At 34.6% G+C, this 13,927-nt stretch overlaps 1 protein-coding gene across 3 annotated transcripts in view; it reads left to right on the forward strand.

The window, feature by feature from the left end:
- CWC27 (CWC27 spliceosome associated cyclophilin) overlaps window positions 1-13,927 on the forward strand; it is a 185,198-nt gene that overhangs the window by 9,664 nt on the left and 161,607 nt on the right. For 2 of the 3 annotated variants that reach the window (XM_034656283.1, XM_034656281.1), the window contains exons 3-7: window positions 3,815-3,927; window positions 6,311-6,454; window positions 7,870-7,968; window positions 8,603-8,706; window positions 10,387-10,456. In XM_034656283.1, the coding sequence (XP_034512174.1) occupies window positions 3,815-3,927; window positions 6,311-6,454; window positions 7,870-7,968; window positions 8,603-8,706; window positions 10,387-10,456 (530 nt within the window). The remainder of the gene's footprint in view (window positions 1-3,814; window positions 3,928-6,310; window positions 6,455-7,869; window positions 7,969-8,602; window positions 8,707-10,386; window positions 10,457-13,927) is intronic. The other variant, XM_034656282.1, reaches the window with a different exon arrangement.

A 13,927-nucleotide genomic window follows, 5' to 3' on the forward strand; every position in this document is an offset into this window, starting at 1 on the left:
GGTGAGAACACTTGAGGTCTACTCTGTTAGCAGATTTCAAGTATACAACACAGTACTATTAACAATAACTTCCATGCTATACATTGGATCCTCAGAAGTTATTCATTTAATAATTAAAAATTTATGGGGTGGCTGAGTGGCTCCGTTGGTTAAGTGTCTGCCTTCAGCTCACGTCACGATCATCTTGATCCCAGGGTGCTGGGATGGAGCCCTGGGTTGGGTTGGGGTCCCTACTCCAAAGGGGTTCAGTTTCTCCTCCTCCTTCTGCCTTTCCCCCACTCGTTCTCTCTCTCTCTCTCTCTCTCTCTGTCTCTCAAATAAATAAATAAAATCTTTTAAAAATTTTTAAAAAAAGAAAAATGTATACCTTTTGACCAACACCTCCCCATTTTCCCCACCCACCAGCACCTGGCAACTACCATTTTACTCTCCAGTTCTGTAAGTTTGACATTTTTAGATTCCACATACAAGTAGATATCATACGGAATTTGTCATTCTGTGTCTGGGGGAAGTTTTTAGTTTTTATGAAAATGAAAGATCTACAGTTACACAGACTTAATCTTGGATTTCAGGTTTTGGGGAATAGGTGAACATTTAAAAGTGAGTGAAAATTTTAAAAAATTTAAGTTAAAAAAAAGGTTTAAAAGGATAGAAGGAAAGGGAAGTTTGTTGCTTTTGATAATTTTCTTGGTTCCTCTTAAGTTTGAGGAAGGAGTAAAATTTTAGGTTGGCAGAACAAAGTGGAAAGCAGAAATGTTTGTTTAAAAAAAAAGAGGCTAAAATAAATAGGGCAGACAGATAACAAAATGAGTTTTAAATAAAAAGTTATTACTTATAATAATTGTAAAATTAAACGCCAGATTCTGGAAGAAATACACATAAATCACTTAAAAATGCAGATGTAAATTCCTATATTATACTTGGCAGAAATACAGTTAGGCAAAGTATATTATGCTATCCATACATTGTACAGCCAGAAATACAAATATAATGGAAAATACCAGAATCACAGCAGCCAAATAGGAAATTTCATATTTAAGATACATGAAAATTTCTTTCTTCAATAGTGGAGAAAATTCAGGAGACTGTTGTGAACACACATAATGAAATTATAAAACCTCTTTCTTCAAAATACTTATGGGAATGGTACCTAAACATTTAAGAAGTCAAACACTGTGTGCAATGAAATCTATTATAGTACATGGTAAGCTCTAAGGACAGCCACAAATGCACAGTTCAGCAGTATTATTAATAAGTTACATGGAAATAGAAATAGTGGATATGGAATTTTGTGAAAATTTGAAATTTTAGCTGTGGTAGAATACAAAATTACAGTGTAGAGAAATTATAGAAAGTTCCTACTCAGTATATATAGTATTATAATCATTCCATTCATCCAACAAGCGTATAATTAGGAAAATAAAAAAGAAAAGGTTAAAGTAAAAAGCCAATATCACTGAAGGGCTTAATAGGAAATAGGAAAAAGGAGTAAGATGTGTAATTTTAAAATCTGAAAGCACAAGTAATAAAAATCATTCATGTCCCCCTTCCCCCGCATCTAATAGATTACTGAGTCTGATAGATCCTGCTTACTGGAGAATTCTTAAATATGTGCACCTCGGATATAAGTCACAGTCAGGTTTTACTCTTGGGACAATAGTTGCTCCCTCTCACTCCAGCCTTGTCGCTTCCACTCCATTCTCCATATTGAGTTTGAGTGATCTTTTGTAAAAGCATATCTGATCAAAAATGTTGATTGACTGTGTATTATGGACCTAATGGATTATTATCAGTTTCTGATATAGACTAGGGTGTGCTATATATTTAAATTTGTAGAATTTAAGTGGAAATATTAAAGTTTGACCTCACATTTGTGTTGGACTTGAAAATTTATAGATACCTCCATATTATCTTATTTAATCTTCAGAACAACACTATGAGTTAATTTATAATATTAGTTTTATAATGAGAAAATTATATGTACATCATAGTGGATGATAGTTAATAATACTATATTGCATATTTGGAAGTTGGTAAGAAAGTAGATCTTAAAAGTTCTCATCACAAGAAAAAGGAATTTGTAACTATGTGAGGTGCTGGATGTTCACTAACTAGACTTATTATGGTGAACACTGCAGAATATATACAGATATTGAATCATTATGTTGTACACCTGAAATCACTGTAATGCTAAATGTCAATTACATCTCCATTTTTATTTTTTATTTTTTTTAAAGATTTTATTTATTTATTTGACAGTAAGAGAGACAGCCCCTGAGAGAGGGAACACAAGCAGGGGGAGTGGGAGAGGAAGAAGCAGGCTCCCAGCAGAGGAGCCCGATGTGGGGCTCAATCCCAGGACCCTGGGATCACTCCCTGAGCCAAAGGCAGATGCTAACGACTGAGCCACCCAGGCATCCCTATATCTCCGTTTTTAAAAAAGGGTGGGAAAATTATGTTTAAGGCTACCCAGCCAACAAGATGCAAGACTTAGAACTCCTGACTGCTGCATAAAGTTTTAAGCTACTCTGAGTAAATGGTTACTTATTTTATTTATAGTAATTTTTTATTATGTTATATTAGTCACCATACAGTACATCCTTAGTTTTTGATGTAGTGTTCCATGATTCCTTATTTGCGTATAACACCCAGTACTGGCCTATCCCAATCCCCCACCCCCATCCCCTCTGAAGCCCTCAGTTTGTTTCCTAGAGTCCATAGTCTCTCATGGTTCATTCCCCCTTCTGTTTACCCCCCTTCATTCTTCCCTTCCTTAGGAGAGATACTTTTAGACTCAGTTTTTACAGTTTCTGTTTGGAACCAAGGAGCATTTCTTTGCACTGGGGATCTCTTGCCAATATAGCTTTAAAGTATGGATTTTACATCCAGATAGATCTTGCAAATGTAAATAATTGTGAGGGTGCCTGCAAGCCAGTGTATTATAGTACTTTATGAATTACGACAAACATAGTCTTGTTTTGACTCATAAAGTAGACACTTGATTTGTATTTGTCATTGAATGAGTTAGGTTGTGTTTAGGTGCAAGTAAGAGAAGACTCAGCTCAATATTATTTACGTAATAAAGACATTTATAACCCTGTACGTCAAGAAATCTGGTGTCAGACAGTTCTGCAGCTCAGTGAAGCTTCCAGGGAACTAAACTTTTTCTCCATCTTTCTACTTCACAATCCTAAGCATGTGACTGAACTAGGACTACACTCAGTAATCAACTACATCTCCCATCTACTCTGCTGCTACTTGTTTTTTGTTTGGTTGGTTTTACAACAATAATAATAGGTTTTCTTTATTCAGTACTTCCTTCAGGGCCACACATATGTTCTACATATATTTTTCTCTTAATATAAACTCTCTGATTCTGTCAAACCCTAAATATTGCCCTTCTGCCCCCACCAACTTCTTGGCTCAGGATTTACCTCACTAAGATGCCATGCTTCTGCCACATACAACTTCTTTTTCTTGGTGAAGTCTCCTTAATGATTTCAGGTTCCAGATAGTAAGTACTATTAGGAGATCATATATGATCCCTCTCGTATATTTATAGCTTCCAAATAATATATTTATCCATAAACTCTAATCTGCAGTTGGAGAGAATCCTGGAAATAATTACAACACAACAACCACCATGCTTTTTGTAGAAATTGTGCTGTTTTGAGTAGACATTTTATAGTAAGTAGGGAAGAAAGGGTTTGATTGACAAGCCTATTTAATAGTCGGAGAAAAAAATCTTGTGACTCTAATCTTGTTAACTCTAACTCGTTTTAGACTTTGCTAAATTATTTTAAATTTCTTTCAGCATATTATGACAACACCATTTTTCATAGAGTTGTACCTGGTTTTGTAGTCCAAGGGGGAGATCCTACTGGCACAGGGACTGGTGGAGAGTCTATCTATGGAGCCCCATTCAAGGTGAAGCCAAATTTTTATTGTTATTTATTTGCAGATCGGTTTGGATTGCTTAATCAAAAATGACTGTGCCCCACATGAAAAAAATGCATTTCACATTAGTGCACAAAATCTGGTACCTATCACATGTTTAGGATTATACAGGTGTAAGAGCAGCACTTCCCCCATCAAGCATGCTAAGTTGTCTTACTGCTAACTTTTATGCTAGATTGAATTCAGGTGGAGCTGCAGGTGGTCATGAGAAAAATGTGAGTCAGAAAAAAAACTATATAACATAATTCTTGATATCTGACAATATCTGATCTCTGGAACTCTGTGTAAAAGATTTTTACAACATTTCATATGCCATTTCATTTAACACTATATGGAATCTATATTAATCTCCTTGGACCGTTATAATAAAATATCACTGATGGGTTGGCCTAAACAACAGCAATTTATTTCTCACAGTTCTGGAGGCTAAGAGGTACAGTATTGGCATTCAGTTTCTGGTGAAGGGTCTCTTCCTGGCTTGCAGATGGCCACCCCTTTGCTGTGTCTTCACATGGTAGAGAGAGTGAACTCTGGTGTCTCTTCCTCTTTTTGTAAGGGCACTAGCACTCCTGGATTAGGGCTTCACACTTGTGACGTCTTTTAACTCTTACTATCTGCTTGCAGACCCTGTCTCCAGTACAGTCACACTGGGGGTTAAAGCATCACTGTATGAATTTTGGGGAGACACAATTCAGTCCAAAGCAAAACTCATTCTTAATTACACACAACAGACCTTTGTAGCCTAAAATGCATGCCATAACAGGAAATCACAAGGGGACAGAAGAAGGAATTAACATAAAAAATGTTAGAAAAAAGTGTATTAATCAAGAATAGGTCAGTGATTTGTTAACTGCCAACACAGATCTAAAAAGAGTATCATAGTTACTAACAGTGGGTTCAAATAAAAATTACAAGTTAGGTTATTTATTAATCTGATGGTACCAATATCACATTCTTTGAATGAGTAAACATAAATAGCTCTTAAAATAGTAGAATTTGAAGAAATGTTTATAAATTTCTTTTAATTTTTTATTGGGTCACTGTGTGATTCTTGAGAAAAATACTTGAACTGTTTGCTTTAATTTCCAGATGATAATGGCCTTAGAAAACGAGGAATAGTTATAATAAAAAAGTCTCAAATGTCACTGAAAAACTATTTTGTATTTTACCATATTGAGATGTCTCATGATTTTAGAGCTTCCATCTAGTAGCAAGCATCCCTTTATTCTATTGTTTGGTGTAACAGAATAGTGCTTTCTCATAATTTCTTTCTAAATTGAGATTTTTGCTTATTATGTAATATTGTTATCTTGTTAAAATTTTCAATTAGGCCATTTTGATACAGTATAAAGAGTTACAACTCTGGGGTTGTTTTGTTTGTTTTTTAAAGATTTTATTTATTTATTTGTCACAGAGAGAGAGAGAGGGAGAGAAAGAGCAGGAGCAGGGGAATGGCAGGTAGAGGTAGAGGGAGAATCAGGCTCCCCACTGAGCAAGGAGTCTGATGCAGGACTCGATCCCAGGACCCTGGGATCATTACCTGAGCTGAAGGCAGACGCTTAACCGACTGAGCCATCCAGGCATTTATAGTTATGACTCTTTGAGCTCAAATCTTGGACATTTATTAAGGAAAAATAACTTTCTTTCTGAAAAGTATTGATTACATCATATGGCTGTAATATAAATGAGTCTAGTATCGGGTCTGGATAGAAATTCTGTTAACTGAGAGACTAATGTATGTTATGTACAGCCCTACTATAGCAAGTAATCGACCTAGAGAGGCTTGCTCTGGTTCTTTGAAAAACTGGCAAATGCGACCAGTGCCAGTTCAGCAAAGATTGAACAAAGACCTTTAAAAAACAGAGTAAAGCACATAACACAATTATAGTAGATTCCTTGAATTAAAAAACAAGAAGAAAGCAAATTTTTCATGACCTTTAGAATGGAGTGGGGAGGGTCAATAGTTGAAGGCCATGCAATGATTCAAAGGTAGTTTTTTTAGAGAAAAAAATAGAAGGTTCTAAAAAGTTAGATAACTTTGAGGGATGGGAATAGGGGAATGATTTAGAAATCTCTTCCCCTTTGAGTGCCCTTCTTCCACGTAAATAGGCAGTTTTTCCCATAAAATAGGATAAATTTGTCACAATACTTAGAAGATGTTTATAGGCTAGTGAAGTCAAGTTTAACAGTAGTGAAGGAGTATAGGTATTGGATTTGATTATACTTGAAAATCAGTTAAATAAAACTTAAGCATTTTTTATTAGAAGCTGTATAGAACCTTTTTAACTGAATACGAAGACCCTTATAACAGATCATTCACTAAACTTTTTTTTTTTTTTTTTTAATGCTTCAGGATGAATTCCACTCACGGTTACGTTTTAATCGGAGAGGACTGGTTGCCATGGCAAATGCTGGTCCTCATGATAATGGCAGCCAGTTTTTCTTTACACTGGGTCGAGCAGATGAACTCAACAATAAGCATACCATTTTTGGAAAGGTTTGTGTCCAGTTATCTTCAGGTTCTATGATACATATGACCGACTTATCTAGGAGCTGCCCCCAGAAAAATATTCCCTGGGATATTTATCTATTATTTCTAAAAATAATGTAATATATTCCATTTACAATGAACTATGAGGGACCACCTTAATTTTTTGTATGTTTCAAATAAGTCATTGATTATGACTTAAGAATTTTCTTCTTTTCTAAAATCATACTAATGGTATTAGCTACTATGTTGCTCATCTGATATTGTGTTTATGTTTTTAGAAACCTAGGTATTATCTAAGTAACAATATTTAGTAGTTTAAAAAGTTTACTTTTGTCCATGATGAATTCCTTTCAGTTTAAAGTGGAAGTTGTGTTAATATTAAAACTTTTTACCTGAAATATTACTTTGAGTAGTACCTGTTTACTCCTGCTCACATTTAACATCTTTCTTTAAGAGGCCTTGTTTTTTTCACTCTCCCTTCTAAAAAATATATTCCCACATGTTTTAAGTCGTAGGCATGTTAGACATCACTAGTGTATCAGCTCCCTCTACTGGTTCAATAGGAATGGTTTCCCCACAGCCTAGACAAACTGGATTTTGTGAGGATGAAGGAAAGGGAAAAGACAAACTGAGCACAGCTGGAAAACTGGTATTATTTTAAAACTCCTGAGAAATCTTGAATGAAAGGATTCATGCTGAAAACATTCAATACAATGTGGTTGCTTAAAACTTAACAACACAGGTTAAGAAATATGCACATTTGAACCACTACAACACAGGTTGTCAGATATTCATAGATTTTCCTTCCTATTATTTAAAAAAAATAAAAGCATATAATAAAGTGAGATTTAGGTTGTCGTTCTGCACCACTTTTTACAGTTGCTAATATATAACTTTCAATTAGAGACAAAGTATAGCATATTGATAAGAATTCAGAAAGGCCATCACTGTTGGCTCTATAACTTCTTTGACTCAATTTTCTTATCTAGAGAAAGAGGATAATGACAGTACCTGCTTTTAGGATGTTTGTGAGGATATAACAAGATAATGTCTGTAAAGCACTTACACATGGTATTGTTATTTGCTTGTTCCACCCAATTTTAAAATCTGAATTTATTTTATTTGAATGAAAAGCTGTCATTCAGTATGAGGTTACTTGGCATTATATTTTCACTTTTAATAAAACCTGACGTTAAATATATATGGGAAGTTTTCTAAAAATACCATTGAGGGATTGAACTCCCATTCTGCTTTTTCCCCTTAAGATGAAGATGCTTTATTTGCATTATTTAATGCATAGGCTCCTATATAAAAATATGAGATTTCCTTTTAATTATTGAAAAAATATTTTCAGAAGCCCTCCCTTATTTCAAAGAATGAATATAAGAGTTTGCAGTTAAGTTTTCTTTTTTGTTTGATAGGTCACAGGGGATACAGTATATAACATGCTACGGTTGACAGAAGTTGATGTAGATGAGGAAGAAAGACCACGTAATCCACATAGAATAAGAAGCTGTGAGGTAAAAGCATGATGTCTGAGAGGCAGCACTTAAATGATCATTTGAGAAGCAGGCTGTTAGTATTTTTAAACTATTGGATAAAGGCTTTATACTAAATCGACATCACAATTCAGATTTTGTCTCTGTAATTTAGGCACAATTTCTGATTAAGAATTTTTTTTTAAATTGAAGGTTTTGATTTCAAAGATGAAACTTTAACTGATAATCCAATGTATGAAAAGCTTGACTTATAAGGGAAAGTTAGAAGAATTAGGCTTATTTAGCTCAATGAAGTACCTTCCTAGGTAATTTCAGAGTGATCCTTCATTGAGGAAGCAAGGTCCTTAGAAGCATTTGATTTGGGGTCAAAACTCTGAGTTTGTCTTGCTAACTAGGTATTAAGTTTTCTTGAATCCTTTTCCCTTTTGTAAAATAAGGATAACATACCTTTTACTTAATTGCACGTAGGATTATCAGAAGAATCCAGCAAGACTATTAAGTGTGAGTACTTTATGTAATAAATATATCAGTGGACTTATAATACTTATGTGAGCAAAAAATACAGATGTTAGTATTAATGCAATTAAGTACTGGTTTTAATTTTTTGTGAAATTTTTAAAAATGGAATAATGTTTTCAGAATATTTTTTTCATAGGTTTTGTTTAATCCTTTTGATGACATCATACCAAGAGAAATAAAAAAGCCAAAAAAAGAGAAACCAGAGGAAGAAGTAAAGAAATTGAAGCCCAAAGGCACAAAGTAATCAGAAATAATAGACTAATAGAAATTCATTCATTTTGTTTCCTTTTGTAACAACTGTTTACTAGTGAGGGGGAGGTCAGTATGGACCAGGGAGGTATCTGAATTATGAGGTTGTTCTTTTATTAAAATACTGTATGTAATTTAAGGTAAAGAAGTATCACATGTCTATATGAAATCTATATTAATAAATATTTATGATGACTATAGCAATTATTTATGTAAATGAGTTAAGAATTTTTGTTTGTTTTTTACTTGTTTTTCATTTAATATATGTTCCAAGTATAGAACTTGGAAAGTCAAGTATGAAGGATATGATGACTGCATGGTTACATAATTTAATTTTTCACTCCTGTTTTGGAGTAAATAAGTTTCAGTATTTTGTGAATGATATTTCTCACATTATTAGTTTTGTCTATTTATTAAACTAGATATCAGAGTTAGATTTCAACTTCCTCTTTTAGTGAATTGCAGTATCCATATTAGTGATTTTAGTGTATTCATTGTTGTTAGATTCAGACAGTTCCAAGTATAATCCTGCCTGGCACCATTTATAAGAAGTAAAGTGTGTTCACATTTCTGAGCTTCAGTTTCCCCATCTTGTAAAATGGTGATTATAATTACAACATCTGGTTGTTATGAAGAGAAAATGAGCTGGGGAATTTGAAAACACCCAGTGGCGTAGGTATTCAATCACATTTGTTTCTTTCCGTGACATCGTACAGTATACGGAAGTTAAGCTGCTTTTATAAACTGTCAAATGTGAGCCACTTCAATAAGCAGTTGATGTCTTGTGGCAAAATAAATTCTTATATAGTGGTGTATTTGATATTCCTCTATTTTTTGATTCATTTCTTTTGACTAATTTATGTCTGGGTGAAAGGTCACAGTCACCATATTCAGATACAATATTTCATCACTATTACTTATCTTGACAACAGCCCAAAAGCTGGGTGTTTTTGTTTTTGTTTTTAATTCATATAGCAAATATATTAGGGATGATGTGGTAGTCATTGATTACATCTAGGTTTTGAAATAAAAAATTCCTCTTGTTGCCAGATCTTCTATTTTTTTCAATATTTGAGAGAGAGTTTTAATAACTTATTATTTACCTTCCTTGGGATGTCTTTATTTTGAAGGCTCAAAGAAGACAAACAGTTTATTCTTCCCCATGGGTTATTTTCTTTGTTAAGTTTATTGCTTATATTTTTTTATTTGACAGTGTTGTGTAACTTATCAATTTTAAAGTGTTAATGACATTTTGGAAGACACTAGATTAATTGCTTCCCATTTGTAGTGCTCTCAGGGTTATATATTAGGTTTTCAGAAATCTCCATTTCGCTAACCAGTTTTTATAAATATAAAAAGCTTAATTATTTCTGTCATGCTTGACTTACTATATTTAATGGTAGTGCTCAGAATGGATTTTTGGTCATTAGTTTCGTCTAATATATGAAATATCTGTGGTCTGAGGCCAATGCCTTAACATTATGCTGAAAATATGGATCCTTAGTATATTTCTGCTGAATACTAAGTCATATTGTGTATTCCCGAACAGTTAAAATGTGTTCTTGTAAATTCTATTTTATTGCCTTGAAAAATACAGCATTGTAAGTTCTATTGAATTTCCTCAATTTTCTCTCATTCTTATTTCCTTTTTTCTTTCCTTTTTTTGATAAGAAATTTTAGTTTACTTTCTTTTGGAGAGGAAGCTGAAGAAGAAGAGGAGGAAGTAAATCGAGTTAGTCAGGTAAAACTCTAATCCCTTTGATCTGAATTATAAAAGATATTAGGGACTATATCTCATTTTTGTATCTCCTGCTATATATATGGCACATCATGTTTTTCATGGTACACAGTCAGGAAGTGTTCAATGAACTGATCTGTAAAATGATTTGTTGTCAGTAATATTTGCAACTCTTAAGATGATATGCCCTCTTGCAATTAGAGTTTTGTGGGGTTTTTTGACCTGGACTTTTTTTTTTTTTTTAATCAGAACTAGAGTCCTTGTGATTCAGATTTTAATTGCTCTTTTTTAAAGTGATTTGCTAGATGATAATGATTATGATCATTATTATAATAAATACTGACAGACCAATGCTTTTATATTCATTTTAATATTATCTATATATATTTATTAATGTCCTTAATTCTCATCACAGCCCTTTAAGATAGGAATTATCATTATCCCCATTTTACCCAAAAATAAATTAAGGTATAGCTAGGTTGTAATTTGCTCACACAACCAGTAAATAGCTAGAGCTGGATTTGAACTTCTGGCTCCTTCAGTGTAAGATACATGTATATGGATTATATATCACTTCCTGGTCTTCTACCTCACCAATGCTTACACTAGGCCTTTAAGTGTGGTTTCCTGAATATTACTTTTGACACAATACTCATTGCTGAAACACCTATACCTTGACAATATTTAGAGCAGTGAATCTGTTAAATATACTTTAAGAAAATCATCCTCAAGGGTTTTTACTCCCAAAGATTCTGGTATGTCTTCCCTCAAATGATGAAGAAATGGAAATTTGTTTGGAGAGTGAAATGGGGGAAGGGGCAGGGGTGGCCTTTGATACAGGCAGTTCAGTGGATTTTAATAATAGTGGAGGGTTGAGGGACACCTGGGTGGCTCAGTTGGTTAAGCGTCTGATTCTTGATTTTTGTTCAAGTCATGATCTCAGTATTGTGAGATTGAGCCCTGCATTGGAAGATTCTCCCCCTCTCCCTCTGCCCCACCCCTCCTTCCTCTCTAAAAAAAAATAATTATAAATAATAGTGGAGGGTTAAAATATAGAGTTTTTTAAAAAGTGGACAATTCCTATTTTTACATCTGTTTGTAAAGAAAATCATAATGCCTTTAAATCACTCTTTTATGAATAGATTGCCTTTTTGCAGTGTTTAAAAAAAAAAAAGCAAGAAAATTAGTGAACACAGAGACCTAAAGGTTTAGAAGGTTTTTTGTAGTAATTAAAACTCTATAACTTAATTCTGTCTTATTTGCTTATTATAGTTACCTATTTCTTTTTTTTTTTTTTTTAAGATTTTATTTATTTATTTGACAGAGATAGAGACAGCCAGCGAGAGAGGGAACACAAGCAGGGGGAGTGGGAGAGGAAGAAGCAGGCCCACAGCGGAGGAGCCCGATGTGGGGCTCGATCCCACAACGCCGGGATCACACCCTGAGCCGAAGGCAGACACCCAACCGCTGTGCCACCCAGGCGCCCCAATAGTTACCTATTTCTAACCAACACTAACAATAACACTGACTGAAAAGCACATTATTTTTACCCTTGTTTTTAATTCTTTATCCATGGGCTTCCCTCATCATAGAGGATGGTTTTGGTAGGCTAGTATTGGACATATAGTAAGCACACTACTTTTAGCCATTGCATTAAGACTGAATTGAAATGGACATGTGTAAGAAATGGTCTGGTCATAATTTTTTCTTGCTGTCTTCAGTATTCCAGAGTGATATATTTGATACCATGGATTCTCAACTTCCACCCATATACTAATATTCTAAACTCTAGGACACACAGACGAATATTATTTCTGGGCTCTTATCCCTCATTCTTGACTTCCTTTAGGAAACATCTCTACTAAAGATGCCACAATTAAACTCATCTTTATGTGAAAACATCCTTTCCCTAGGCCTTGTCAGTATTATCAATCACCCTGGCACCCTGATATCTCAGAAGTTATCTTCTTTAAAGATTTTTTTTTTTTTTTATTTTACTTATGTGACAGAGAGACAGCGCGAGAGAGGGAACACAGCAGGGGAGAGGGAGAGGAAGAAGCAGGCTCCTAGCCTCCTAGCCGAGGAGCCTGATGTGGGACTCGATCCCGGAACACCAGGATCACGCCCTGAGCTGAAGGCAGTCGCTTTAACGACTGCGCTACCCAGGCGCCCCAGAAGTTATCTTCTTTAGATGTCAGTGCACTAGTCTTGCCTTATTCATGATTCAAATTTCTGCCTTATTAAAATGAAAGATATACTATATGTCATGATCCTGTGGGTATATTTGTAAATGGACAAAAACACAAATGTTAGATCTGGAAATTGCCAGGAGTCCCTTTCACTGATGTTTTCTAAAGATGTCAAGTTTCCTTACATACACATGCTTTCCCCACAATCCCCCCGTCCCTTTTTTCCTTTTGCTTGGGGTGGTTCTCCTTTATTTGGTTAATTTTTGTTTTTCCTTTAAGATTTAGCTCCACTATCAACTCTGGACTACCTCCACCTCCCTCCCCTACCCATCTCCCACCCAGGCGGAGTTTAACTTCTTTCCATGGTAATCTGTCTGTGGCCATCAAAGCATATGTTATACTGTACTGTAATTATTTTCCTCTCTGCTACCTGTGCTAAATATTTATTTTATGTAACTTCTATAACAACCACGTGCTATAGATGTTATTATTCCTATTTAAGGGAAGAAATCAATACTCAGAAAGGTTAAATCACTTGTGCAAGACCATGTAATTAGGAGGTGGTGCAGTCAGAATTTTGAATTTAGATTTCTATAGCCATTTAAGTCTCTAATATGATTTTGAATGCTGCAGAAGCTGCTGCTTTCGAGCCCAAGCCATCTAGAAGGCTGGCAGGAAATTACACTGGTAGCACAGCATTCTGGAGTGGAAGCAGCTCAATGCAGTGTTGGCCCCTTGCCCTTTCCTAACTCACACAGGGTCCTGGATATTAGGCTGAGCAGCCGTGAGGAGAGAACAGGGGAAGGAGAAAGGAGTTTTTCTATTAGTCTTTTTGTTGAATTAAATTTCTGGTCTAAAGTAAGTTTTATTCACCATTACTTTGAGACTGACTTTACTAGGAAATTAGTTTGAATTTTTTCTGTTTGTAACAACAGCATGTGTTAAATATTTAAAGCATATCTGCCTCTGCTGCTTGCTATTGTACAAAGTAAAACAAACAAAATGTTTAACTTACTCTGACTTTAGTGAACTTGATAACCCAAAAGCAATCGGTGTGTGCTACAAGGTTGAAATGTGCAAGGATACCACTGCAGATACTTGCTCTCAAACCTGAAAAACACTTCAAACAGTGGAAAGACTAAGTAAATCCATTCCTTTTTGCCAAGAAAATTGCAACCTACAGTCCATTATCATGTGAATAGTATAAGACCAGTATTGTGTCATCCTGTTTCTCTCATCTGACTCTGTGCTTTGTGATAAAATTATCAAATGTTTGTTTCTGACT

Source organism: Ailuropoda melanoleuca, chromosome 3 (genome assembly GCF_002007445.2).
Source record: "Ailuropoda melanoleuca isolate Jingjing chromosome 3, ASM200744v2, whole genome shotgun sequence".
Lineage (NCBI taxonomy): Eukaryota > Metazoa > Chordata > Mammalia > Carnivora > Ursidae > Ailuropoda > Ailuropoda melanoleuca.